General features: G+C 38.0%; 2 protein-coding genes across 2 annotated transcripts; both read right to left on the bottom strand.

Moving 5' to 3' along the window:
- Positions 1-6,877: 6,877 nt before the first annotated feature.
- LOC140955377 (uncharacterized) lies at positions 6,878-12,387 on the bottom strand. Its single transcript, XM_073408016.1, has 3 exons — positions 11,777-12,387; positions 11,056-11,127; positions 6,878-10,022 (listed from the first exon to the last, which is right to left on the bottom strand). Exons 1-3 carry the CDS (start codon positions 12,252-12,254, stop codon positions 8,008-8,010), a joined length of 2,565 nt encoding a protein of 854 aa, XP_073264117.1. The 5' UTR covers positions 12,255-12,387; the 3' UTR covers positions 6,878-8,007.
- Positions 12,388-21,770: 9,383 nt separating this feature from the next.
- On the bottom strand, positions 21,771-26,158 carry LOC118049106 (uncharacterized). The gene is made up of 4 exons (XM_035058991.2): positions 25,312-26,158; positions 24,584-24,655; positions 22,489-24,474; positions 21,771-22,401 (listed from the first exon to the last, which is right to left on the bottom strand). The coding sequence occupies exons 1-4, from the start codon at positions 26,120-26,122 to the stop codon at positions 21,905-21,907; spliced, it is 3,366 nt and encodes a 1,121-aa protein (XP_034914882.1). The 5' UTR covers positions 26,123-26,158; the 3' UTR covers positions 21,771-21,904.
- Positions 26,159-26,995: the final 837 nt, after the last annotated feature.

The following is a 26,995-nucleotide window of genomic DNA, read 5'->3' as shown; positions in this document are numbered from 1 at the left end:
TGTTGTTTTTTCACGGGTTTATTGTCATTTTTCTATATACCAATGAATCAATTGATGCATTGATTTCAGATTTCACGTTTTTTGACCCCTTACAACTTATGTTTTTTTGGTTCAGGTTTGTTTTTGTTTTTATTTCACCCTCGGCGCTTCATTTTTTGGTTTCGGGTTTGCTCCTGCCCCGTATTAGCCTGTTTGATGATTCTTGCTTAACAAGGTTGTGATTTGCTTGGTATGCCGCTGTTGTTTTTTGCATGGTGGTGTAGATCAACACTAGCCTATATTATCTATCTTAGCATCTGAAATGCCTTTCTAACACTTTTTTCTAGTTTTTCATAACTAGAACATTACATCTTGGATGCTGATATTGAGTTGGCTCATGTATTGTGACGAGTTCAACTCTGTATCTTTTAGGCTCTTGACATGTTAATATAGATTGATGCATTGTTTCACTCTGTTACCTGGATTTACTGTTCTTGCATGGAAACATTGTTTTACTCCTGATGCGATTTGTTTTTTTTTTTTTTTCAAAAATCCTGAAATGTTGGTATTGCCCCTTTGTAAAACATTGCCAGACCCGCTCACATGACAACATTTTCATTTATTGTTTTTCAATTATTAAGCTGCTCTTTTGAATTGATAGCATTGCATGCCGCCATGCCATGATATTTCTGTCCATTCCTAAATTCTTCAATGCACTGCTGTTACCTTCTGTATTTTTACATTTGTCAATGATACTTTGGTAGCTGTTTCATTGTATGATAACTAGCTTTTATTTTTAGGTCCATTTAGGCAACAAGTGGATGACAGCTTTACCTTAACTTCTGTAAAAAAAATTATTGGCAATAATAGGCAGTGTCACCCATTTAACTTCCTTGCATCTCTGTTAACATTTGCACTCTTTTTTGCTCAAGACTTTGTGACTGGCCTGACCTGACATTGTCAAATTTATCCAAGTTCTTAAAACACATATTACTTAGTCTTTTGTTTTTGTACTACTTTGTTTGCCATGTCTTTTTTCCTTCTTGATGCTATTAGTGAACCCACAAGATTTTTTCCATTTACGTCCATCAGTTCCTTGACGAAACTTCATTTACGAGTTAGCAACCTATCTAGTATACTACTACTTCAATAAGAAAGAACAACATGGATCACGTAACTGTTGGGATATTGCCAATATTATATGACAGCATCTGCAGCCCATCTTCTTAAAGAAGATGGCTGCCATTGTCAAGAGGGTTGTTGGTGCAGCAACCAAAAGTCACAAAGTAGGTAAATATTAGGTGACCATCATTGTTAACAAATGAGCAAGAAGAGCCGCCATTGATGCCTATAAAAGAGGCATGATTTTGGAGAGCAAAGAGAGAGTATGGTGAGTGTGTATAAGAGAGTAGAGAGATAGAGAGAGAGCTGCAAGGGTAGCAATGTGAGCTGGGAGTAGAGTTTGAGTGAAGTGATCCTCCTCCTCCATGTATTTGTTTTGTATCATTTCTCTATCTCTAATAATATGAACCTCTCCCGTGGATGTAGGCAGTTTGCTGAACCACGTTAAATATTGTATTAGTGTGCTTAGCCTCCAATGAACAAATATAAGTACATCACCAATCCGGATTCACCAACAATTAATATCGGAGCATTTAGTTTAAAATGGTGTTTGATTTTTGCTCAAAAAATAAAAGTTGTCAAAATTATGTTTTAACCATACCACCATGTAGAGGAGGAAGAGATGAAGCCACTGGTGAAAACCGCGTCAAAATCAAACGTCGAACATGGCCTCACATGCCAACGAGCTGGCTGGCCACGCGCACAGACGTGCCGCACGCGTGCCACACGTCTTCTTCGCCCGGATGGCCCGACCCAACCCGAATACCAGATGACCTAACCCACAAACTGACCCGGATAGAGGATGACATCATCATGATGTAATCATGTCGTCAGCATGCACAATTAGCATGCCATGTCATCATTATCCATACGGTACTATTTTCGTATATGTAACAGTTTGTAATGAAACTGGTGAAGACTAGCAAGATGACGGAACAAGGGGAACAATTGGGTTCTGTATGATCAAGGATCTAATGGAGTGGTGATTTCTTCAAAGTAGTTAGATTCAGTGACTGTAATTTCTCGAACGGAGAATTGATGAAGACCCTGATAATGGAAGAGTAATGCAGCAAGGGGATAAAGATTGGCACCCTATTTTGACTTGGATAGGTGTTGTGACATGATGAGCTGCTATCAAACATAAGTAAGGAATAAGGAGAAAATCTGGAGAACAGATATTGCACGAGGGCACACGAAGATTGTGCAGAGTACCCGAAGGATCCAACGAGGTACTGTAATGAGACAACAGGTGCAAGGAGAAGAAGAGTTCCTAGATGAAGCTCAGAGCATATACTATGTGACAAGTTATACAACAGAAAGTCTTTTATGCTCTTGATGAAGATAACACGCGAAGACCTTTCCAATGCATGCAAGGATGGAAAGATGAGATGTTGCAGAGGCACCTAATTGAGGGGGTGCAAACGCCTGTGATAAAAGGCGACTGTCTATGAAAGACGGAGACACCAAAGAGAGTTGGTGTAGGTGGAGCTATCAAGCAGAAATGTGTAGAAGCTCTAAACATAGAAATCGAGGTGGAGGATTGTGAGGAGTGTACCGCAACTTTCTCTTTCTATGTAATCAGTAGCAGTGATCTCTCCTATAGTCCATATGGTGGTAGAGAATTTTGGAGCCACTTTGATGTATCCTTGCTGAAAGAGGATGTGACCGCCTATGAAAGATGAAGACACCTTAAAGAGAAGGTGCGAGGACCATGATATGAGTCCAAGTTCAGACCGCTGCATGACAAATGGAGACACCTCAGACAGAAGGTGTGAGGGCCACAATATGAGCCCAAGATCAAACTGCCGCATGACGACGAACATACACCTTTGAGAGAAGGTGTGAGGGCCATGATAGGAGCCCCATGTGATGTTTTGTATTAAAAAGATAGGAAATGGCAACAAAGCCCTTGAAGGCTTAAAGAGTAAGTATAATTAAATGAGGGGTATAGTAGTAATTGAATAAAGAGATGATAAATATAAATAGGAAGTAAAAAAAAAGAGGAAAGAGGGATCTGAAAATTGAGAGCAAATCGTGAGAGAGAAGGGAGAAAGAAGAAGAAGAAGAAGAAGAGAAAAGAGGGAAATTAGAAAAGAAATAGAAAGGAGTTAGAGGAAATAAGTAAAAAGGTAAGATTATGTATAAATATGTGTTAATTAAGCTTTAATTTTAGTTTTGATAAATGTTAGGGTTATGAAGTTTGTGTTTTGGGTTTGATTGATGATTTAATTTGAATGTTATAGAGTTAATTGTTGTGGGCATTTGATTATTTGGATGATTTTGAGATATTGAATTGAAAGATGATGATTTTGAGTTATGATTTTGTTTGAATGGTGAATTTGTGTTAGAAATTTGGAGAGAACAGTAGGTTTCTGTTAAAATTCTGGGTTGGAGGTTGAAGATGATGAAAATTCAATTTGGTCCCTCAATTTGTGAAAATTATTGTTTAATCCCCAAACTTTGGAAATTACAAATTGATCCCTGGAGCATAATCCGAGATTCTGAACAGAATAACATATGAATTATGGGCAGAATTACTGTATAGATATGAAATTTTAACACTTTCAATTTGATCCTCCAATTTGACAAAAATTACAATTTGACCCAAAAAATTTGGGAAAAATTCCAGAATGGTCCCTAGAACATAATTAGAGGTTTTGGACAGAAATGAGGACGAATTATGGATATAATTCCACTATAGTCATGAATTTATGATATGTTTAGTTTGGTCCTCCAATTAGATGAAAATTATAATTTGGCCCTAAAAATATGATAAATTCCAGATTAGTCTCTAGCTGTAATATTAGCTTTTACAGATTAGTTTGATGAATAATTAAGGGTTATTTAGTGAATTATTACCAATTTTATTAGTTGTTTTATTATGGATTAGATTTCGGAAAAACCGTTAAATTTTGAGTTTTTGAGAAAATTGACTAGTTAGTTCAAAACATATAGAGTTACGGAATACACCCTTTGTTAAGTGTATTAAATAGGTTAAATGTTCTTTCGAGTCATTCTTGAATATGTCTCCTTTGTATTCAAATAATCCTGATATTCTACCGGCGGGACGCTAGTAGGATTTTCTTCGGTGTTTGCTTTTGATTGCTGTTTGCTTTTGAGTCAGGTGAGTGGATAATTTTCCATATGCATGAGAAATATTATAAATATTTGATTTGTTAATATGAATTGGATCATACTTTTTGATAATATATATATATATATATATATGTTGATTATTATCTTTATTATGATAAAGCATGATCAATTATTGAATTTGAATTCTTGATATGAACCAGTATATATTTTTAATTGATTTCTGAATTGATAGCTCCTCATTTGATTGATGTCATGAGTTGAGCTTTGAGATATGAATATGTTTGTTTGATTATGATTATGAACCTATGGTATGTCAGTCAGAATACCCGTGCTAACAGGGTAGTGTTAGTCTTTGTGCACATCGTATCTGAATCCTAGTTGGTCAGGGGAGTCACCAACCTGTGTGGACTGATCATCCCACAATACGGAGCCTCATGCTCATTGCATTTTGATTTTCTAACGAGTTTTACCATATGATCTTCTTGTTATGGCCTATTTGAGAAACCTTCATATAAGAACCTAGAGCTATAATTGTATATATATTCCCATTGTTATATTACCTCGTGTGTGTATATTGAATATTATATACTCACTGAGTTGTTAAACTTACTCCCTCATTATTATTCTTTTCAGGCTTATAACTTGATAATAAGTCACTTTTGTTGAACCTTTTGAAGCTGTTTTTTGGTTGTAATTTGTACCTTTCTTTTTGTCAAGTTAGTGCTCCAAAACTATGAATTGTATTAACTGTTGTATTAAGACAATTAAATTATATTATGAAGTTAGTTTTGTTATTAGTGTTGCGTTAAACTCTGATTGAGTTGTTTAAAGGATATGATTGTATGTAAGTTTGGGTTCGCATAGGTATGAAACCTTGGAGGGGAACCTTGTCTATGTGCCGGTCATGGATCCGGGAATCGGGTCGTGACACCCCAGTTCAAAATGCCCCAGAGCCAATGTGATGGCTGGATATAAGTGGACAAGTGTATAGCCAAATGAAGTGGCTATGATGAGTATGAAGATAAATGCAAGATTGACTTTCATGGATATTGCCCTCATGCTAAAGATCAATGAGCTAGAAGACATTTGCCTTGGACAATAAGTGGGTGACTTGTGGAGCATTAAGACGCGACTGCTATGTAGGAGCAGAGGGCATGCGCAGGTTCCTGGAACAAGTTAACTCTTGTCAAGGTGGTGAGCTCGGTAATGACATTGTAATACTTAGAGTATAAAGACAGATATGGATCAACCTTTAATGGGTTGTCCTCATAGTTAAAGGTGGAGAGCTACCTGAACTCTTAGGACTAAGAGCGAGAGACTCACGGAGAAGTAAGACGTGGTTCCTAAGGTGGAACAGAGGGCAGACGCAACTCCGGGATGAGTAGACTCTTGGAAAAGTGGTGAGCTCGTGATCACATTGAAATACTCAATGACTGTCACACTTAGGAATATCCGTTTGAGGGGGTGCTGTAAGCCTTGGTGTGAGGCTTGAAAAATCATTTCGGACCGAGCATGGTTGATACGCTTAAAGGGGAATGTTGTGTCCCAAAGATAAGCGTTAACATTCTTCAGATGTGATGTGGGAGACCATTTGGTTGAAGCGATCCTTTGGTATGAGCAAGGGTGCTTGGGTAACTCTGGTGATTGATAGGTTTGGCGAGTACCTGTAAACTTGGCCACAGATGCTCTCGGAATGGTAAGCTTAGAAGAGCTGCAAGATGCAAGCTTGTGCTGAAAAAGCAAGAGGACAATTGCCCCATATAAATGGCAAAGGGGGTGATTGTTGTGATATTGCCAATATTATATGGCAGCATTTGCAGCCCATCTTCTTGAAGAAGATGGATGCCATTGTCAAATAGGGTTGTCCGAGTGGCATGCCACCTATGCATGCTAACGCCATGATGATGTCATACTAATGTCATGCTTATCCGGGTCAGTCACGTGGGTCGGGTTGTCCGGTATTCGGGTTGGGTCAGCCCATCTGGGCGAAGAAGACCCGTGCGACGCGTGGCCAGCCACCTCATCAATGCATGATGGCACGTACGACCTTGTCCGACATCCGATTTGATGTGGTTTTCACCAGTGTGCTCATTTCTTCCTCCTCTACACAGTGGTATGGTCAAAACATAATTTTGACAACTTTTATTTTTGAGCAAAACAAACGCCACTTTAAACCATATGCTCTGATACCAATTGTTGGGGAATCCGACCGGTGATGTACTGATAATTACTCATTGGAGGCTAAGTACACTGACACAATATTTAACGTGGTTCGGAAAATTACCTACATCCACGGGAGAAGAGCCAATATTATTTGAGATATAAAGAAAGGGTTACAACACACATGGAGGAGAAGGATCACTTCACTCAAACTTACTCTCATTGCTCTCACACCCTGCTGCACATTGCAACAAGGCTGCTGCCCTTAGCAGCCTCTCTTTCTCTCTTATTCTCTACTTGCTTTGCACTCACACTCTCTCTCATTTTGCTCTCTCTCTTGGTGCCTATTTATAGGCAAAGATGGTGCCACCAACTCCAGTTCATCTTCAATGAAAGTGGCTGCACATGGGTTGATACATTTGTTAATGGTTGGTGCAACTACCATTGCAGCCTTTTGACAATAGCATCCCTCCATCTTAGGGTAGGCTAAAAGTTGTTCTATTATTGCTGCACATTAATGGCAACAATCCTAACAATTAGGCAGGTGAAGCAAGCGAGCTAACTCATTAGGGAGCGATCCTTGGAAAGTGTTGTTTCTAATGGATAGGAAAGCAAGGAAAGAAAGGTTTCCAATCTATGAGGGGATGTAGCCAGAAAGACTCATGTGAGAAAGATTCAAGCCACTCACTTGGTCGCGCTGAGCACCACAAGAGACACCAATCCAGCTGCATACAGAGGCAGTGGTGGACCACTTATTTGCCAAGACATTATGAGAATCATTAACAATTTTATCTGTTCTGATTGAATGAAATAAAGGAATAGAACGACCTTCTAAGGTTAATAATAAACACATACGAAGTAAAAAAAATCTTAATTACACCAAGAAAGAAGTTAAATAAAAAATAGAGAACGTTTCTTGTTAAAAAAAACACTGGGTAGTGCCAACGGTATGGAAGCTGGTTAGAGGATACACTCCTGCAATTAAAACCATTCATCGTGAGGTTACGCGTTCAACAGGCTTTCCCTCCTCCATTTAGCAAACTTCTCCATGTTATTTCTGATGCGATCTGTTCTCAGGATTTCCAAGTTGAATTTCCCATGAATATCTCCGGAAATGCTCACAACGAAGGATTGTTTGATGTCTTTGAGCATGTCGACAAGTCGTTTCATATTTAACCTGTGAGCAGGTGACTCTGAACAGCACAATTGAGCCAATCTCATAATGAGCGACAAACATGTAATTTTTGCATCAAAATATTCTTCCTCATTCTCCAACAAACATGGATCGATTACTCTGGCTATGTGATTTTGTACCAATGACTCCTCCACCCAATTCTTCAAGCTCATTTCTCCACAAAACATTTCATCCGTCGGCTTCTTTCCCGTGAAAGTTTCCATCAGCAAGATGCCAAAACTATAGACATCAGATTTTTCTGAAACAATTCCATACAGTCCACATTCTGCATGTAAAATTAGAGTTAACGGTAGGATCTGATGACGTTACAAGGCTGTTGATCAAAAAATTAAATCTATTTAAAAGGTTAACAAAACACTATAAGCTCATGCTCGCCCGAGAGGTGAGGTAAATATGATCGGTTTGATCTATATGGAATAGGTTTGTGAATAATATGTGTGTGTGTAACAAGACTATCAAGAAGCATTACCTGGTGCCACATAACCAATTGTGCACACAAACTTGCTTTGTTTAGCAGAACCCTGTTCATCTGGATCTAGAATCATGGAAATGCTATAATCACTAACGCGTGCGATCATATCTTCGTCTAGTAGGATGTTGCTTGGCTTTAAATCACAGTGAATAATAGTCCTTAAACAACCGTAATGGAGGTGTTTGATTGCTGCTGCAGTGTCGATCATCACGTCTAGTCTTTGTAGGAAATCCAAGTGGTAATTGTTAGTATGAAGCCACTTTTCAAGGCTGCCATTAACCATGTACTCCATCACCAAGGCTTTAAAATTAATACCATTCAAGCTGCAGAAAATGGTGATAAGATTGGGATGACTGGCATTACACATTACTTCACGCTCGACATCGAAACTACTCGAACTTCTTTCATCTTCCACATCGAAAACCTTTATGGCAACTACCTTTCCATCACTAAGCGTCCCTTTGTATACTGTACCGAAGTTCCCAGAGCCAATTACGTTGCCTTTATCAAACCCATCAGTTGCAAGCCGAAGTTCTCGGCATGTATATCTTCCATAAGTAATTATGTTTGAGCTTGAGGGCAGGTTCCTTTTCCGACATCTTAAGAATAGGATTGCGCATAATGCCACCACAACTGTTGTTAATGGCAAAATCAATTTTATGAAAAACATAATGTTTTTGCCTGATCTAATGTTTTTGCCTGATCCCCTGTGAACAGTTTTGCAAGGTGGAACATGTAGGCGTGGTGCACCGCAAAGTTCATTGTTCATCATGTATGACTGAGCTGAGAAGTTTCTGAAAGGTCCCTCACTAGGAATTTCTCCCTGTAGTACATTGAAAGACACATTAAAATATTTGAGATGCAAGAGTGTCTCTAAGGACTTGGGAATAAGTCCAGAAAGACTGTTATGAGAGAGATCCAAGAACTCCAAGCTTACTGCAAAACCAGACTCAGGAATAGGACCTTGCAATCTATTTGTAGCCAAGGAGAGATAAGCTAGATTCATACGGCCCCATTTGCCGTCTGGAATTTGACCTGATAACTGATTCCTTGACAAATCAATTTCTTCCGCGACTATCAGTTGTCTGAATACTAACGGGAGAGACCCGCTGAGAAAGTTTGACGACAGGTTGAGAACCAAAATACCTGCAAGGTTCCCCAAGGACAAGGGTATTGTGGAAGTGAAGTTATTGGAGCTTAAGTTGAGATGTCTTAAAGTTGTCAGATTACCCAAGCATTCAGGGATAGATCCGGAAAGCTTATTACCACCCAAGGATAAGTGAAACAAGCTGTCCGAGTGGCAAAGGTTATCAGTGATATTTCCCTCTAGTTGATTACCTTGGAGATCCAAAAGTTGGAGATTTGTCAATCTTTCAGTTGCAGTTGGAACTACACTGGTCAGTTCGTTGTTCGCCAAGCTCAAAGCTATCAGGCTGCTGAAATTGCCGATTGTATTAGGAATGTTGCCCTTAAGGTTGCATTCGTCTGCCCAAAACTGTTCAAGTGAGGAAGAGAGATTTCCAATGGAAATTGGAAGGGTGGTATTGAGGGGATTAACTGACAAATGTATCCTTCTCAGATTCTTGCAATTTTCCAATGCAGAGAGGATACTTAACTGAGGTGTAGAAGACTCGCTCGTCAAATGATTGTTGGCTAGATTGAGCACTTGAAGTTGTCTCAGGTTACCAAGTGTCCCAGGAATAAGACCAGTAAATGAATTGTTGGACAAGTCCACGACAGCGAGAGTAGATGCATTGGAGATGGAGCTAGGAATTGTTCCCTCGAGTTCATTTCCCCCTAGACGAAGCTCCCTTAGTTTCGGCATGAGAAGGCCCATGGTTGGAGGAAGACTCCCTGAAAGCAAATTTGCATACATCCCAATAACCTCAATTGCCGATATATTGAAGAGCGCGGATGGAACATTGCCAATTAAAGCATTGTCGTCGATTCTCAATGTTTTCAGGTTGGAAAGGCCACCCAATTCAGGTGGTAACAAACCTGTCATAAGTGGCGGAGCCAAAATTTTTTAAATAAAAAGATAAATTACTAACAAATACTTGATATTATATTCTATATAAACATGTGTTTATATATAGAGAAATTAATTTGAAATACATGTATTAACTCATGTCAAGTAAAATTAATTTAAGAATATTTTTAAAATAAAAAAACTTATATTATAATTATTGTTTCGAGTTTTTATATTTTAAAATTATTTCATAATGACTTTATTCTTAATTTTATTAAAGATATTCTTTCTAAATATATACAATTAAACTTTCATTTATCTATTTCTAAATCTTCCAAGGACTAGTGAAAATTATTGGCAACAATTCTTTGTTGACTTGTTGTTTTATACAAGTGGGTTAAATATAAACATTAATATATTTTTTTAATTTTTTTTTATTGTGTCTCTAACTTTTTGAGTTGTTGAGTACTTCATTTTTAATTACTAATAAGTTAATGACCATCATTTTTCATGTGAAATTCATAACAAAATACATATTAATTCATCAAAACTCATTTCAATTCATATTCATATGCATAAAATATTTATTCATGTACATATTAATTTAACAAATCTATAAATTATAATAAACTCTAACATTTTTAATAACTAATTATTAAGGAAATAAAACTAAAATTAGACAATGAAATAAATAAAAAAAAATATAAAAGAAACTCACCTAAAACATAAAGCATAAAACATAAAAGATTACTTACTTAACTAATTAATAGTTTAGGAATTGAAGAAAATTTTATAAAAGGAAGAAAATTTTTAACTAATTCATAAAGCTTGGATCAATTAATAATTAATAAAAAAAAAAATTTAACTTGTTAAGTTATTTATATATATATATATATAAAAGGATTAAGGGGGCAATTGCCCCCTTAATCCCCATTGTGGCTCCGCCACTGCGGCTGCCATAATCAGAATATCAAGGCACAATATCAAGTTTTTTTCACTGAAACTCAATAGAACTAATCAAAACAAGTTAAGTTAGAAAGGGCCAGTTTGGCTTGATCTCACCTGTCAAGTTGTTTTCACTGAGATTTATCTCCTCAATCATTGTACAGTTTCCAATAGTTCTTGGAATGCTTCCTGCAAATTCACCAAATCCATCTTTCTCAAGCACTAGAAGAAAATTTCTGGATAAATAAATGATGAGAGCCTATTAATCAAAGATCAGTATATTGAAGATGCCGGTGAATTTGCAGACATTTTGAGTTTCATAATAATGTTCTGTTTCTAAAGACTAGTCTTATTAACAATGTCCACGGTCATAATCCAGATACAAAAGCTAAAGTACCCTACCAAGTCCAGAATGGAAACAAGCACTGCACCTAGAGTTGGTAGAATAACTGTTGAAGATATTTTCAGAGATAAATTCTAATAGGTTCGTAGGCAAGTCCCTTGATAAGAAACAAATTATGGATACCATTTGGCTAGAATCAGGGATGGCGAATGTGAATAATAAGATCAAACCTTGACATATCATTTTGTATTGCACTTTAGTGCATCTACTTAAAGGCACAAATATCTCAATAATAGATGTTGAAAGAAGAATTCTGAATTCTGTAAAAGGTTACGAGTCCTATAGTCCTCTTGCAAAGTATTTGACATGAAACACCTTCTGGAGCATAGTTACATAGGATGCATAATGCATCTACTGCAGAATCTATGGCAATGTCTATATCCAACACAATTAAGGACATGCTTAAAAATTAAAAAAGAAATGGCAGGAGCATACCACTGAGTCGATTCCTGGAGAAATAGATCCCTCGTAATTTAGGGAGATGATTGAAAATATCTATTGGAATGTCTCCGGTGAATGAGTTGAATCCAAAGTCAAGATACTCCAGGTGAAGCAAGTTAGCTAACTCATTAGGCAGGGATCCTTGGAAAGTGTTGTTTCTAATGGATAGGAAAGCAAGGAATGAAAGGTTTCCAATCTCTGAGGGGATGTAGCCAGAAAGACTCATGTGAGAAAGATTCAAGCCACTCACTCGGTAGCGCGGAGCACCACAAGAGACACCAATCCAGCTGCACACAGAGGCAGTGGTGGACCAGTTGTTTGCCAAGACGTTATGAGGGTCAGTAAGATGGGCTTTAAGAGCTAGAAGAGCAGTTTGATCGGCTGTAATATTAGTTACTTCCATTGCACTGTAAGCCATGGAAACTAGCAACAAAAAAGATGTAATGAAATTAAGAAAGCAAGTTCCCTTCATGGATTTGAGGATGGAGTTAGGACAGGAAGGAAAAAAAGATGTTGAAAGTAATTAACAGGTCTTGAATAGCGATATATATAGCAAGAGTTGGGAAGGAAACTGTCGGGGAAGGTTCATCCTGAAGGCCTTTAATATATATGCTATTATTACATTTCTCTTGGGAAGAAGTTAGAAGCAACAGGAAAGGGTTAAGAGCAGGGGAAGAAAGTTCATGGAAGGCGAGCAAGAAATTCTTGTCCATCATTTAAAACGTCATGGTCCTTCCACGCAGAAAATTTTCGAATACCATAACCTAAGCCTAACTTTTCTATGTGCCTGCTTACTATTGTGTTTTTTAATTGTGTTTAAAAGTATTTTATGTTTTTCTTAAAAATATATTAAATTAATTTTTTAGTATGTTTTTGATGGTTTTAATATATTGATATTAAAAATTAAAAAATACATTTTTAAATAAAAAATGTATAATATTAAAAAATACTGTGCATTACATTAATGAAGCCGCCTTGCTTTATGCAACCACTCTACTAGAAATAAAGCTAAAATAACCGCGTTGATTTATGTAGCCAAACTAATGGAATGGGGACGTCGAAAAAGCAAAGTCTTCGCTTCATGACATTGACTTTAATTTATGTTGAAATCCATTTCAATAGAAATTCTAAAAAAGACCTTGTCGAGATTTGAATTTCATCTGTTTAATTTTGATAAATCTCATTATAATAAGTAGACCTATTGAAGATTTCATTATTTTTAATTTTAATTTTCATCTTTATTTTTTATTTTAGATTTTTTGTGCAAATATTTTTTTTCCTTTCATTATTTAGTATTTAATTTGCTAAAAATCATGCTTTATTATTTTTTTCATATATGATACTTATGGTTTAAAAAGTGGAGCACGAATTTAAAAAGCTAATATAAACCAATATTTTTTATTTTATTTTACTGTTCAATATTTTTTAAAAAAATTATCTTTGTGGTTTTTTTTATTTTTTTGTTAAATTATCCTAATTTTATAATCTAAACCATGAATTTTACAAGTTAATCTAAATAGATTTACCATTTATTATCTAAGTTACATATCTATTACACTATTTTAGGTTAACTTAAAATGCGTTAGTGATTATAGCATTTCCATGATTCTAGGTCCAGATGAACAGGGTTCTGCTAAACAAAGCAAGTTTTTGTGCACAACTGGTTATGTGGCACCAGGTAATGCTTCTTGATAGTCTTGTTACACTCACACATTATTCACAAACCTATTCCATGTAGATCAAACCAATCATATTTACCTCACCTCTCGGACAAGCATGAGCTTATAGTGTTTTGTTAACCTTTTAAATAGATTTAATTTTTTGAACAACAGCTCTGTAACGTCATCAGATCCTACCGTTAACTCTAATTTTACATGCAGAATGTGGACTGTATGGAACTGTTTCTGAAAAATCTGATGTCTATAGTTTTGGCATCTTACTGATGGAAACTTTCACGGGAAAGAAGCCGACGGATGAAATGTTTTATGGAGAAATAAGCTTGAAGAATTGGGTGGAGGAGTCATTGGTACAAAATCACATAGCCAGAGTGATCGATCCATGTTTGATGGAGAATGAGGAAGAATATTTTGATGCAAAAATTACATGTTTGTAGCTCATTATGAGATTGGCTCAATTGTGCTGTTCAGAGTCACCTGATCACAGGTTAAATATGAAACAAGTTGTCGACATGCTCAATGACATCAAACAATCCTTCGTTGCGAGCATTTCCGGAGATATTCATTGGAAATTCAACATGGAGATCCTGAGAACAGATCGCATCAGAAATAACATGGAGAAGTTTGCTAAATGGAGGAGGGAAAGCCTGTTGGACGCGTAACCTCACGGTGAATGGTTTTAATTGCAGGAGTATATCCTCTAACCAGCTTCCATACCGTTGGCACTACCCAGAGTGTTTTTTTTTAACAAGAAACGTTCTCTATTTTTTATTTAACTTCTTTGTTGGTGTAATTAAGATTTGTTTTATTGAACTTCTTATGTGTTTATGACTCTATTGAACCATTTTTCTAGGACTCTGCTCCTTATTTCAGTCATGAGAGAACTTCTGTCTTTGTATCAATTGTCAGAGACTATGATATTATTATGTAATGATGCTGAGCTTAGTTTATGTAATGATGCCATCTTCTTTTGTTTGTTCTTTTAATTCGTTTCATTTTCTTTGAAGTTTTTGCCACCTTGGTTTGGGCTGTGTCCTTCGCAGTTTTTTTTCCCCAACCCTTTTATTCGATTTTGCTTCCTTCTAATATTCTCCATCAAAATCGACTGTGCTTCCTTTGGTCCTTGTATTATGCATTTTTTACTCTTATTTGTAGGTTGTTTTTTTTTTTTTGATGTTTGCTGCACTGGGATTTTGGTTTCTCTTCTTTTCCCAGACTATTGGCCAATCTCTTTGGTTCTTTTCTTTCTTTGCGATTTGTTTCCTTTGCTTTTCGCTTCTCTTTCTGCTTATCTCCTATCATACTTTGCTACTGCTTATCCAGCTTCCTTTTCTTTTCTTTTTTTAATTTCTCTCCACCTCTCAGGAGGTTGTCCCTCTCCAAGGGTGGTTCGATGAGGTGGCTCTATTTTCCTGGTATGTTGTTTTTTCACGGGTTTATTGTCATTTTTCTATATACCAATGAATCAATTGATGTATTGATTTCAGATTTCATGTTTTTTGACCCCTTACAACTTATGTTTTTTTGGCTCAGGTTTGTTTTTATTTTTGTTTCACCCTCGGCGCTTCATTTTTTGGTTTCGGGTTTGCTCCTGCCCGTATTAGCCTGTTTAATGATTCTTGCTTAACAAGGTTGTGATTTGCTTGGTATGTTGCTGTTGTTTTTTGCGTGGTGTTGTAGATCAACACTAGCCTATATTTATCTCAATCTTAGCATCTGAAATGCCTTTCTAACTCTTTTTTCTAGTTTTTCATAACTAGAACTGTTAAGATTTGGAATCAAAACAATTAAAGCTTGATTTGTAAATCATATCTTAGAGATTTAGTTTGATTGTTATTGCTGTAATTAAGTCCTAAATATTAGTTGCTAGTCTGTCAGTTTACTTATTTAGACAAGAACTTTCCTATATAAACTATGTATACGGAGTGTAGCACACACATTGAATAATAAGTCTGCCCCGCTATTCTTCAAACTTCCTCCGTCAATTTTCTTGCTTTCTTTAAGAACATTACATCTTGGATGCTGATATTGAGTTGGCTCATGTATTATGACGCGTTCAACTCTGTATTTTTTAGTCAAGAGACTAGTTGTTATCTTCTGTATTCTTACGTTTGTCAATGATTCTTTGTTAGCTGTTTCATTGTATGATAACTAGCTTCTATTTTTAGGTCCATTTGGGCAACAAGTGGATGGCAGCTTTACCTTAACTTTTGTAAAAAAAAAAATTATTGGCAATAATAGGCAGTGTCACCCATTTAACTTCCTTGCATCTCTGTTAACATTTGCACTCTTTTTGGCTCAAGACTTTGTGACTGGCCTGACCTGACATTGTCATATTTGTCCAAGTTCTTAAAACACATATTACTTAGTCTTTTGTTTTTGTATTACTTTGTTTGCCATGTCTTTTTTTCTTCTTGATGCTATTACTGAACCCACAAGACTTTTTTCATTTACGTCCATCAGTTCCTTGATGAAACTTCATTTACGAGTTAGCAACCTATCTAGTATACTACTACTTCAATAAGAAAGAACAACATGGATCACGTAACTGTTAGCATTATGGAGACAAACAAACCCCACCATGTGCAAGTGGAATTCTAGTCTCCCACTTAGCACATGGTGGAGGACACCCCCCACTCCCACCTTGTATAATTATATGTGTTCTGTGTAGTGTAGTGAGTGAACTGAAGCTGCGAGAGAAACACAAAGAGAGTTGTTTGAAACACAGAGAGAAGAGAGAGCTTGAGTGTAGAGTTGAGTTGAGAACATTCTCCTCCTCTTGTTGTTGTATTATTTCTTTGTAAGCTTGATTAATACAACTAGTAGCTCCGTGGAGTAGGCAAGTTGCCGAACCACGTAAATTGTGTGTGTTTGAGTTCTGGATATATCCCAAACAACTGGTATCAGAGCTTGTTCTTGACAAAGAGGGTGTTTGATCCAAACTCAAAAATCAATGTTCTCAAAACGTGTTTTTGACCATACCACCGTGTAGAGGACAACCGGACGAATCCACTGGTGAAACTCCGGCGAAGAACCGACGTCGTGCATGCCCGCACAGACTGTCCACGCGCATCAACGCGCCTCACGCGCGACACGCTCCTTCTTCACCCGTTTCTCTGCAAAACGGGTCGGGTCTGACCCGCCACGTCGGCAAAGTCAGCCGGTCAGCGTCCACGTCATCTGCCACGTCATCTGCCACGTCATCCTATCTGGGGTTTGATCCAGTGCACCGCAGACGGTAATCGTCTGACACGTGGCTACATCATCACCGTTGAGGGGTTTTAATCTGGTGTGACGCAGGAACTAATCATCTGACACGTGGCTGAATCAAGACCGTTTCTGAGTTTTGATCTGGTGCGACTCAGGCTCTAATCTTGTGACACGTGGCTGAATCTACACCGTTACTAAGTTCTGATCAGGTCTGACGCAGGCTCTAATCTGCGGACACGTGGCTTAATCTGCACCGTTAGTGAGTTTTGATCCGGTGTGACGCAGGCTGTAATCTACTGACACGTGTCTTCATCAGAACCGTTTTTGAGTTTTTATCCGGTGTGACGCAGGCGGTACTCTGTCTGACACGCGGCTGCATCTGAACCGTCCGTTAATCCAAAACTTTAATTGCTAAAATCTGATCCATCCGAAGTCCGATTGGGGTGATCTCAGTGTCATTTCCAAGGTTTGTGGCCGTTCCGGACACATCTGTAAGGTCAGATTTGGGAAATTCGAATCGGAAAATTCGTAAAAATGACAGATGAAATAAAGGCTGCTGGAATTGAAAAATTTGACGGAACAGATTTTGGATACTGGAAAATGCAAATTGAGGATTATTTATATGGGAAGAAACTTCATCTTCCGTTATTGGGAAGCAAACCAGAAAAGATGGAAGCAGAAGAATGGCAACTTCTTGATAGACAAGTTCTGGGCATTATCCGGCTATCGTTATCAAGAAGAGTTGCTCACAATGTTACGAAAGAAAAATCCACTGCAAAATTGATGGAAGCCTTATCTGGGATGTATGAGAAGCCATCAGCAAATAATAAAGTGCACCTGATGAAAAAGTTGTTCAACTTGAAGATGGTTGAAAACACTTCTGTGACACAACACCTCAACAACTTTAATACCATCACAAATCAATTGTCATCTGTTGAAATTGAGTTTGATGATGAGATTCGTGCACTCATCTTGCTAGCTTCACTTCCAAGCAGTTGGGAAGGCATGAGGACAGCCGTGAGCAATTCAGCTGGAAAATCCAAACTAAAGTATGATGACATTCGAGACTTGATTTTGGCTGAAGAAATGCGAAGGAAAGACTCGGGTGAAAGTTCAAGCTCAGGATCAGCTCTCAACATCAACACTCGAGGGAGGAGACACGATAGAGGCTCATCCAGAGGCAGATCAAAATCCAGATACAGAAGTAAAAGCAAGTTTGGATCCAGAAAGCAGGTTGAATGTTGGAATTGTGGCAAACCTGGTCATTTCAGTAGGAATTGCACAAAACCGAAGAAACCTGAAGCTGACTCTGCAAACGCTACCACAGATGATGTACAAGATGCTTTAATTCTTGCTGTGCAAAGTCAAATTGATGAGTGGATTCTTGATTCTGGTGCTTCATTCCACTGTACACCACACAATGAAATGCTGTAAAATTATGTTGGAGGAGATCATGGTGTAGTCTATCTGGCCGATGGAACACCACTGAAGATTGTGGGTATAGGAGATGTGCAAATCAAGACTATGAATGGATCTATATGGACCTTGCAGAATGTAAGGCATGTTCCTGAATTGAAGAAAAAGTTGATCTCTGTCGGACAACTTGATGATAGTGGTCATTCAATACTTTTTGCTGGAGGAATGTGGAAAGTATCAAAGGGAGCAATGGTTTTAGCTCGTGGAAAGAAAACCGGCACCCTGTATATGACCACAAGATTTGCAGACATCATTGCCTCAACTGAAGCAGAAAATCAAGCACATCTATGGCATTGTAGACTTGGCCATATGAGTCAAAAGGGGATGAAGATACTTCAGTCGAAAGGAAAGCTGTCAGAGTTAAAAAATGTCGATCTAGACATTTGTGAAAGCTGTGTTCTTGGAAAACAGAAGAAGGTCAGTTTCTTGAAGGTTGGCAGGACCTTAAGACCAAGCAAGCTAGAACTGGTACACACAGATTTATGGGGACCGTCTCCAGTAGCATCTCTTGGAGGTTCTCGATATTATGTGACTTTTATTGATGATTTCAGCAGGAAGGTATGGGTTTACTTTCTGAAAAATAAATCTGATGTGTTTGAAACATTCAAGAAATGGAAGGCTATGGTTGAGACTGAATCAGGTCTAAAGTTGAAATGCTTGAGATCTGATAATGGAGGAGAATACATTGATGGAGGTTTCAAGGAGTATTGTGCTGTCAATGGTATCAGAATGGAGAAGACCGTTCCAGGCACACCGCAACAGAATGGCGTTGCTGAACGGATGAACAGGACCATCAATGAACGAGCTAGAAGCATGAGGTTGCATTCTGGGTTACCTCAAACATTCTGGGCTGATGCAGTTCATACCGCAGTTTACTTGATCAACCGTGGACCATCAGTTCCTTTGGAATTCAGACTGCCCGAGGAAGTATGGAGAGGAAAAGAGGTACAACTCTCTCATTTGAAGGTCTTTGGGTGTGTTTCCTATGTTCACATAGATTCTGATGCTCGCAACAAGTTAGAAGCCAAATCCAAGAAATGTTTCTTCATTGGCTATGGAGATGAAGAATTTGGATTTCGGTTCTGGGATGATCAGAACAGAAAGATTATCAGAAGCAGGAACGTGATCTTCAATGAGAAAGTTATGTATAAAGACAGATCAAGTGGAGAAACAGAGATGGCTAATTCAGATACAAGTCCACCAAGATCTGAATTCATAAGATTAGAAGGGCTTCCCGATGTTACTAAGGAGAACAACAATCAAGAGTCTTTACAAGAAGACTCAAGCACATTTGTGCCCACTTCCACACAAGAAGATGCTGAGCAACTTGAACCAGCTGTTCGCAGGTCTTCGAGGACGATAAAGCCCCCGCAACGGTTCACACTTTTACTGAATTATATTTTGTTGACAGATGGTGGTGAACCGTTATCGTATAAAGAATCCTTACAAGATGGAAACTCAAGCAAGTGGGAGTTAGCCATGAAGGATGAGATGAGTTCGTTGTTGAAGAACAAGACTTGGGAGCTAACAACATTACCTGAAGGAAAGAAGGCCTTGCAAAATAAGTGGGTCTACAGAGTGAAGACTGAGCATGACGGAAGCAAACGGTTCAAGGCAAGACTTGTTGTCAAAGGGTTTCAACAGAAGAAAGGCATTGACTACTCTGAGATTTTTTCTCCAGTTGTGAAGCTCACAACAATCAGAGTTGTTCTGGGGATAGTAGCTGCAGAAAATTTACATCTGGAACAGTTAGATGTAAAAACAGCATTCCTTCATGGTGACTTGGAGGAAGATATTTACATGCAACAGCCAGAGGGGTTTGAAATGCAAGGAAAGGAGAATCAAGTTTGCAAGCTACAGAAAAGCCTATACGGTTTGAAGCAAGCTCCAAGACAATGGTACAAGAAGTTTGACAACTTCATGTGCAGTTCCGGGTATACAAGATGCCAAGCTGATCATTGTTGCTATGTCAAACATTTTGACAACTCCTACATCATTCTACTATTATATGTAGATGATATGTTGATTGCAGGATCCAGCATTGAGGAGATTGATAAGCTGAAACAGCAGTTGTCGAAGCAGTTTGAAATGAAGGATCTGGGAGCTGCTAAACAAATACTTGGCATGAGAATCATCAGAGATAAAGACAAAGGCATACTAAAGCTCTCACAAACAGAGTATGTCAAGAAGGTTCTCAGCAGGTTTAGTATGGATAATGCTAAACCAGTAAGTACACCACTGGGGAATCATTTCAAGCTCAGCAAAGATCAGTCACCAAGAACTGAGCTAGAAAGTGGATACATGGATAAGATTCCATACGCCTCAGCTATCGGCTCTTTGATGTATGCTATGGTCTGTACCAGACCAGACATTGCCCATGCAGTGGGAGTTGTAAGCCGATATATGAGCAATCCTGGAAAGCAGCATTGGGAGGCGGTGAAATGGATCATGAGGTACTTAAAAGGTTCATCGGAAACTTGTCTCAGTTTCACAGCTGGTGGTTTGAAACTTGAAGGTTTTGTAGATGCTGATCTAGCAGGAGATGTTGATAGCAGAAAGAGCACTACAGGATATGTTTATACTCTAGGAGGTACTGCTGTTTCCTGGAGTTCTACCTTGCAAAAGATTGTTGCTCTTTCAACAACAGAAGCTGAATATGTTGCAGTCTCAGAATCTGCAAAAGAGATAGTATGGTTGCAGAGTTTCTTGAAAGAATTGGGCAAGTTGAATGGAAAAGGTACTTTGTATAGCGACAGTCAGAGTGCAATCTTCCTTGCCAAGAATCCAGCATTTCACTCGAGGACGAAGCATATTCAGATCAAATATCACTTCATCCGACAACTGCTGGACGACGAGCAACTAATGCTAGAAAAGATCTGTGGAAGCAAGAATCCAGCTGACATGTTAACCAAAGGAGTTACACTTGAGAAACTGAAGTTGTGCAAAACTTCAGTTGGTCTTCAAGGATAAAAAAGGATTTCATTGTTTGTCTCCAAGTGGGAGATTGTTAGCATTATGGAGACAAACAAACCCCACCATGTGCAAGTGGAATTCTAGTCTCCCACTTAGCACATGGTGGAGGACACCCCCCACTCCCACCTTGTATAATTATATGTGTTCTGTGTAGTGTAGTGAGTGAACTGAAGCTGCGAGAGAAACACAGAGAGAGTTGTTTGAAACACAGAGAGAAGAGAGAGCTTGAGTGTAGAGTTGAGTTGAGAACATTCTCCTCCTCTTGTTGTTGTATTATTTCTTTGTAAGCTTGATTAATACAACTAGTAGCTCCGTGGAGTAGGCAAGTTGCCGAACCACGTAAATTGTGTGTGTTTGAGTTCTGGATATATCCCAAACAGTAACTACTATACAATCAACTAGTTTTAACTCTTATTAATTATTATTTTTTCTTCAATCTCTTTAAGCCTTCAATTTTAGTTGTTAACGATACATTTATACGAGTTTATGTATAGCATAAACTTGAAAGCAAATCTAAGTTTTAGACACTTCTTTGCTGGGTCACCATGTACTAGTTTTTAGAGATTTGACATGTCAAATACTTGAAACCTGTACCTAAGCCCAAGCAACAAACACCTGAGCCGCATTTTGTGCTTGAACGCCAAGAGCTCCCATGTAGAATGTAAGCATGACCTTACCAGGACTGTAAATGCAATAAGCAGGACAATGCCATTTGGTACTACAATTTCTAAGCAAAGAACAAGGGGCTTTGCCTGGACAAGAACTAATTACAAGCAGACTCTAACGTTCAACTGTTGGTCTCGTATTGGTAATCAGGCAAACGCCACTCCAGATTAGGCAACAGGGTTTCCCTCCTCCATTTCACGAACTTTTTCATGTTATTTCTAATGCGATTCGGATCTAACTCTTCCAAATTGGACTCACCAGGGTTGTCTCCAGAGATATTCCTGATAAACAATCGTTTGATCTCATCAAGTGTGTCTACTACTACTTTCATATTTAACCTCTCAACGGGTGACTCTGAAGTGCACATCAGAGCCAATCTCATAATATCCGATGAACATGTGGTTTTAGCATGGAAGTATTCTTCCTCATTCTGTAATAAACAAGGATCAACTACTCTTTCTATTTCACTGGGTAATGTCTCCATGATCCAACTTCTCAAGCTCATTTCTCCTCCAAACATTTCATCCGTCGGCTTCTTCCCTGTGAAAGTTTCCATCAACAAAATACCAAAACTGTACACATCTGTTTCTGTCGAAACAATTCCATGAATACCATATTCTGCATTTAAATAGAGTTAATCATAAGAAGGAGCCCATAAGCTAGCAGCATAAACACGGAAGATGATTCATGAAGCAGAAGCATTACCTGGTGCCACATATCCAATTGTGCCAAGAAAGAGGCTTGGTCCTGAAGAATTATGTTGACCATCTCGTTTTAAGAACTGGGAAATGCTAAAATCACTCAAACGTGAAATCATATCTTCATCTAGGAGAATGTTGCTGGGCTTTAAATCACCATGAATAATAATCCTTGAACAACCAGAATGAAGGTATTCTAAGGCTGATGCCGTGTTTATCATTATGTCGAGTCTTTGTAGGATATCCAGACTGTAGTTGTGAGTATAAAGCCACTTGTCGAGGCTCCCGTTAACCATGTACTCTATTACTAAGGCTTTAAAATTAACAGCATTAGAGCTGCAAAAAATTGTGATGATATTGGGATGACAGGCATTGCACATCACTTCACGCTCAACTTCAAAACTCCTACAACAAACTTCATTTTCAGCATCGAAAACCTTTATTGCGACAATCTTCCCATCACGAAGTGTTCCTTTGTATACTGAGCCAAAACTCCCCCTCCCAAGGAGATTGCCTTCACCAAATCTATCTGTTGCTTGCTCAAGGTCTCGGTATGTAAACCTTGTATTGACCAGGTTCGGACGGACATTCTTGTTTGGGCATCTTAACCATATGAATATAAATAATGCTGCCATTGTAGCTGCAATTAATGGTAAAATCAATTCCAGAAGGAACACGAGGGTTACTGTTGATCCTCGGAGAGCATAAGTTTTGCAAGGTGGAACATGTAGGCGTGGTGAACCGCAAAGTCCATTGTTCATCACGTATGACTGAGCTGAGAACTTTCTGAAAGGTCCCTCACTAGGAATTTCTCCCTGTAGTACATTGAAAGACACATTAAAATATTTGAGATGCAAGAGTGTCTCTAAGGACTTGGGAATAAGTCCAGAAAGACTGTTAAGAGAGAGATCCAAGAACTCCAAGCTTACTGCAAAACTAAGTGACCCAGGAATAGGACCTTGCAATCTATTTGTAGCCAAGGAGAGATAAGCTAGATTCTTAAGGTCCCATGTGCTGTTTGGAATTTGACCTGATAACTGATTCCTTGACAAATCAATTTCTACCGCGACCATCAGTTGTCTGAATACTAACGGGAGAGACCCGCTGAGAAAGTTTGACGACAGGTTGAGAACCAGAATACCTGCAAGGTTCCCCAAGGACAAGGGTATTGTGGAAGTGAAGTTATTGGAGCTTAAGTTGAGATGTCTTAAAGTTGTCAGATTACCCAAGCATTCAGGGATAGATCCGGAAAGCTTATTACCACCCAAGGATAAGTGAAACAAGCTGTCCGAGTGGCAAAGGTTATCTGTGATATTTCCCTCTAGTTGATTACCTTGGAGATTCAAAAGTTGGAGATTTGTCAATCTTTCAGTTGCAGTTGGAACTACACTGGTCAGTTCGTTGTTCGCCAAGCTCAAAGCTATCAGGCTGCTTAAATTGCCGATTGTATTAGGAATGTTGCCCTTAAGGTTGCATTCGTCTGCCCAAAACTGTTCAAGTGAGGAAGAGAGATTTCCAAAGGAAATTGGAAGGGTGGTATTGAGGGGATTAACTGACAAATATATCCTTCTCAGATTCTTGCAATTTTCCAATGCAGAGAGAATACTTAACTGTGGTGTAGAAGACTCGCTCGTCAAATGGTTATTGGCTAGATTGAGCACTTGAAGTTGTCTCAGGTTACCAAGTGTCCCAGGAATAAGACCAGTAAATGAATTGTTGGACAAGTCCACGACAGCGAGAGTAGATGCATTGGAGATGGAGCTAGGAATTGTTCCCTCGAGTTCATTTCCCCCTAGACGAAGCTCCCTTAGGTTAGGCATGAAAAGGCCCATGGTTGGAGGAAGACTCCCTGAAAGCAAATTTGCATACATCCCAATAACTTCAATTGCCGATATATTGAAGAGCGCGGATGGAACATTGCCAATTAAAGCATTGTCGTCGATTCTCAATGTTTTCAGGTTGGAAAGGCCACCCAATTCAGGTGGTAATACACCTGCCATAATCAGAATATCAAGGCACAATATCAAGTTTTTTTCACTGAAACTCAATAGAACTAATCAAAACAAGTTAAGTTAGAAAGGGCCAGTTTGGCTTGATCTCACCTGTCAAGTTGTTTTCACTGAGATTTATCTCCTCAATCATTGTACAGTTTCCAATAGTTCTTGGAATGCTTCCTGCAAATTCACCAAATCCATCTTTCTCAAGCACTAGAAGAAAATTTCTGGATAAATAAATGATGAGAGCCTATTAATCAAAGATCAGTATATAGAAGATGCCGGTGAATTTGCAGACATTTTGAGTTTCATAATAATGTTCTGTTTCTAAAGACTAGTCTTATTAACAATGTCCACGGTCATAATCCAGATACAAAAGCTAAAGTACCCTACCAAGTCCAGAATGGAAACAAGCACTGCACCTAGAGTTGGTAGAATAACTGTTGAAGATATTTTCAGAGATAAATTCTAATAGGTTCGTAGGCAAGTCCCTTGATAAGAAACAGATTATGGATACCATTTGGCTAGAATCAGGTATGGCCAATGTGAATAATAAGATCAAACCTTGACATATCATTTTGTAGTGCACTTTAGTGCATCTACTTAAAGGCACAAATATCTCAATAATAGATGTTGAAAGAAGAATTCTGAATTCTGAATTCTGTAAAAGGTTACGAGTCCTATAGTCCTCTTGCAAAGTATTTGACATGAAACACCTTCTGGAGCATAGTTACATAGGATGCATAATGCATCTACTGCAGAATCTATGGCAATGTCTATATCCAACACAATTAAGGACATGCTTAAAAATTAAAAAAGAAATGGCAGGAGCATACCACTGAGTCGATTCCTGGAGAAATAGATCCCTCGTAATTCAGGGAGATGATTGAAAATATCCGTTGGGATTTCACCCGATAGCTCATTGAATCTTAGATCAATTGTATACAGTGAAGATCTGCTGAAGATGCTGGAGGGCATGAAACCATGAAGCTGGTTGTAACTGATATTGATTGTTTGCAATGAGGATATATTCAATAATGATAAAGGTAAATTGCCTGAGAAAAAGTTGGCTTCTAGCAGCAAGCTTTTGAGTTCAGGCAAGGAACCTAAGCTTGGAGGAATGTCTCCGGTGAATGAGTTGAATCCGAAGTCAAGATACTCCAGGTGAAGCAAGTTAGCTAACTCATTAGGCAGGGATCCTTGGAAAGTGTTGTTTCTAATGGATAGGAAAGCAAGGAATGAAAGGTTTCCAATCTCTGAGGGGATGTAGCCAGAAAGACTCATGTGAGAAAGATTCAAGCCACTCACTCGGTAGCGCGGAGCACCACAAGCGACACCAATCCAGCTGCATACAGAGGCAGTGGTGGACCAGTTGTTTGCCAAGACGTTATGAGGGTCAGTAAGATGGGCTTTAAGAGCTAGAAGAGCAGTTTGATCGGCTGTAATATTAGTTACTTCCATTGCACTGTAAGCCATGGTAACTAGCAACAAGAAAGATGTAATGAAATTAAGAAAGCAAGTTCCCTTCATGGATTTGAGGATGGAATTAGGACAGGAAGGAAAAAAAGATGTTGAAAGTAATTGACAGGTCTTGAATAGCGATTTATATAGCAAGAGTTGGGAAGGAAACTGTCGGGGAAGGTTCATCCTGAAGGCCTTTAACCTATATATGCTATTATTACATTTCTCTTGGGAAGAAGTTAGAAGCAACAGGAAAAGGTTAAGAGCAGGGGAAGAAAGTTCATGGAAGGCGAGCAAGAAATTCTTGTCCATCATTTAAAACGTCATGGTCCTTCCACGCAGAAAATTTTCGAATACCATAACCTAAGCCTAACTTTTCTATGTGCCTGCTTACTATTGTGTTTTTAATTGTGTTTAAAAGTATTTTATGTTTTTCTTAAAAAATATATTAAATTAATTTTTTAGTATGTTTTTGATGGTTTTAATGTATTGATATTAAAAATTAAAAAAATATATAATATTAAAAATACTGTGCATTACATTAATGAAGCCGCCTTGCTTTTATGCAACCAATCTACAAGAAATAAAGCTAACATAACCGCGTTGATTTATGTAGCCAAACTAATGCAATGGGGACGACGAAAAAGCAAAGTCTTCGCTTCATGACATTGACTTTAATTTATGTTGAAATCCATTTCAATGGAAATTCTAAAAAAGACCTTGTGGAGATTTGAATTTCATCTGTTTAATTTTGATAAATCTCATTATAATAAGTAGACCTATTCAAGATTTCATTATTTTAATTTTAATTTTCATCTTTATTTTTTATTTTAGATTTTTTGTGCAAATATTTTTTTTCCTTTTATTATTTAGTATTTAATTTGCTAAAAATCATGCTTTATTATTTTTTCATATATGATACTTATGGTTTAATAAATTGGATCACGAATTTAAAATTTTAATATAAATTAATATTTTTTATTTTATTTTATTGTTCAATATTTTTTTAAAACAATTATCTTTGTGGTTTTCTTTATTTTTTTGTTAAATTATCTTAAT

The sequence above is a fragment of the Populus alba genome, chromosome 3 (genome assembly GCF_005239225.2).
Source record: "Populus alba chromosome 3, ASM523922v2, whole genome shotgun sequence".
NCBI classification, from domain to species: domain Eukaryota; kingdom Viridiplantae; phylum Streptophyta; class Magnoliopsida; order Malpighiales; family Salicaceae; genus Populus; species Populus alba.
This window is presented reverse-complemented; position numbering and strand designations above follow the sequence as displayed.

Excerpts from the sequence above, each read along its gene's own strand:
- LOC140955377 (XM_073408016.1), bottom strand. The coding sequence starts at position 12,254 with ATGAAGGGAACTTGCTTTCTTAATTTCATTACATCTTTTTTGTTGCTA. Across the intron at positions 11,128-11,776 it reads CTCCAGGAATCGACTCAGTG|GAAGCATTCCAAGAACTATT; the intron begins GTATGCTCCTGC and ends GTGAATTTGCAG. Across the intron at positions 10,023-11,055 it reads CAGTGAAAACAACTTGACAG|GTTTGTTACCACCTGAATTG; the intron begins GTGAGATCAAGC and ends CACTTATGACAG.
- LOC118049106 (XM_035058991.2), bottom strand. The coding sequence starts at position 26,122 with ATGAACCTTCCCCGACAGTTTCCTTCCCAACTCTTGCTATATAAATCG. Across the intron at positions 24,475-24,583 it reads CAGTGAAAACAACTTGACAG|GTGTATTACCACCTGAATTG; the intron begins GTGAGATCAAGC and ends TGATTATGGCAG. Across the intron at positions 22,402-22,488 it reads AATTGGATATGTGGCACCAG|AATATGGTATTCATGGAATT; the intron begins GTAATGCTTCTG and ends ATTTAAATGCAG.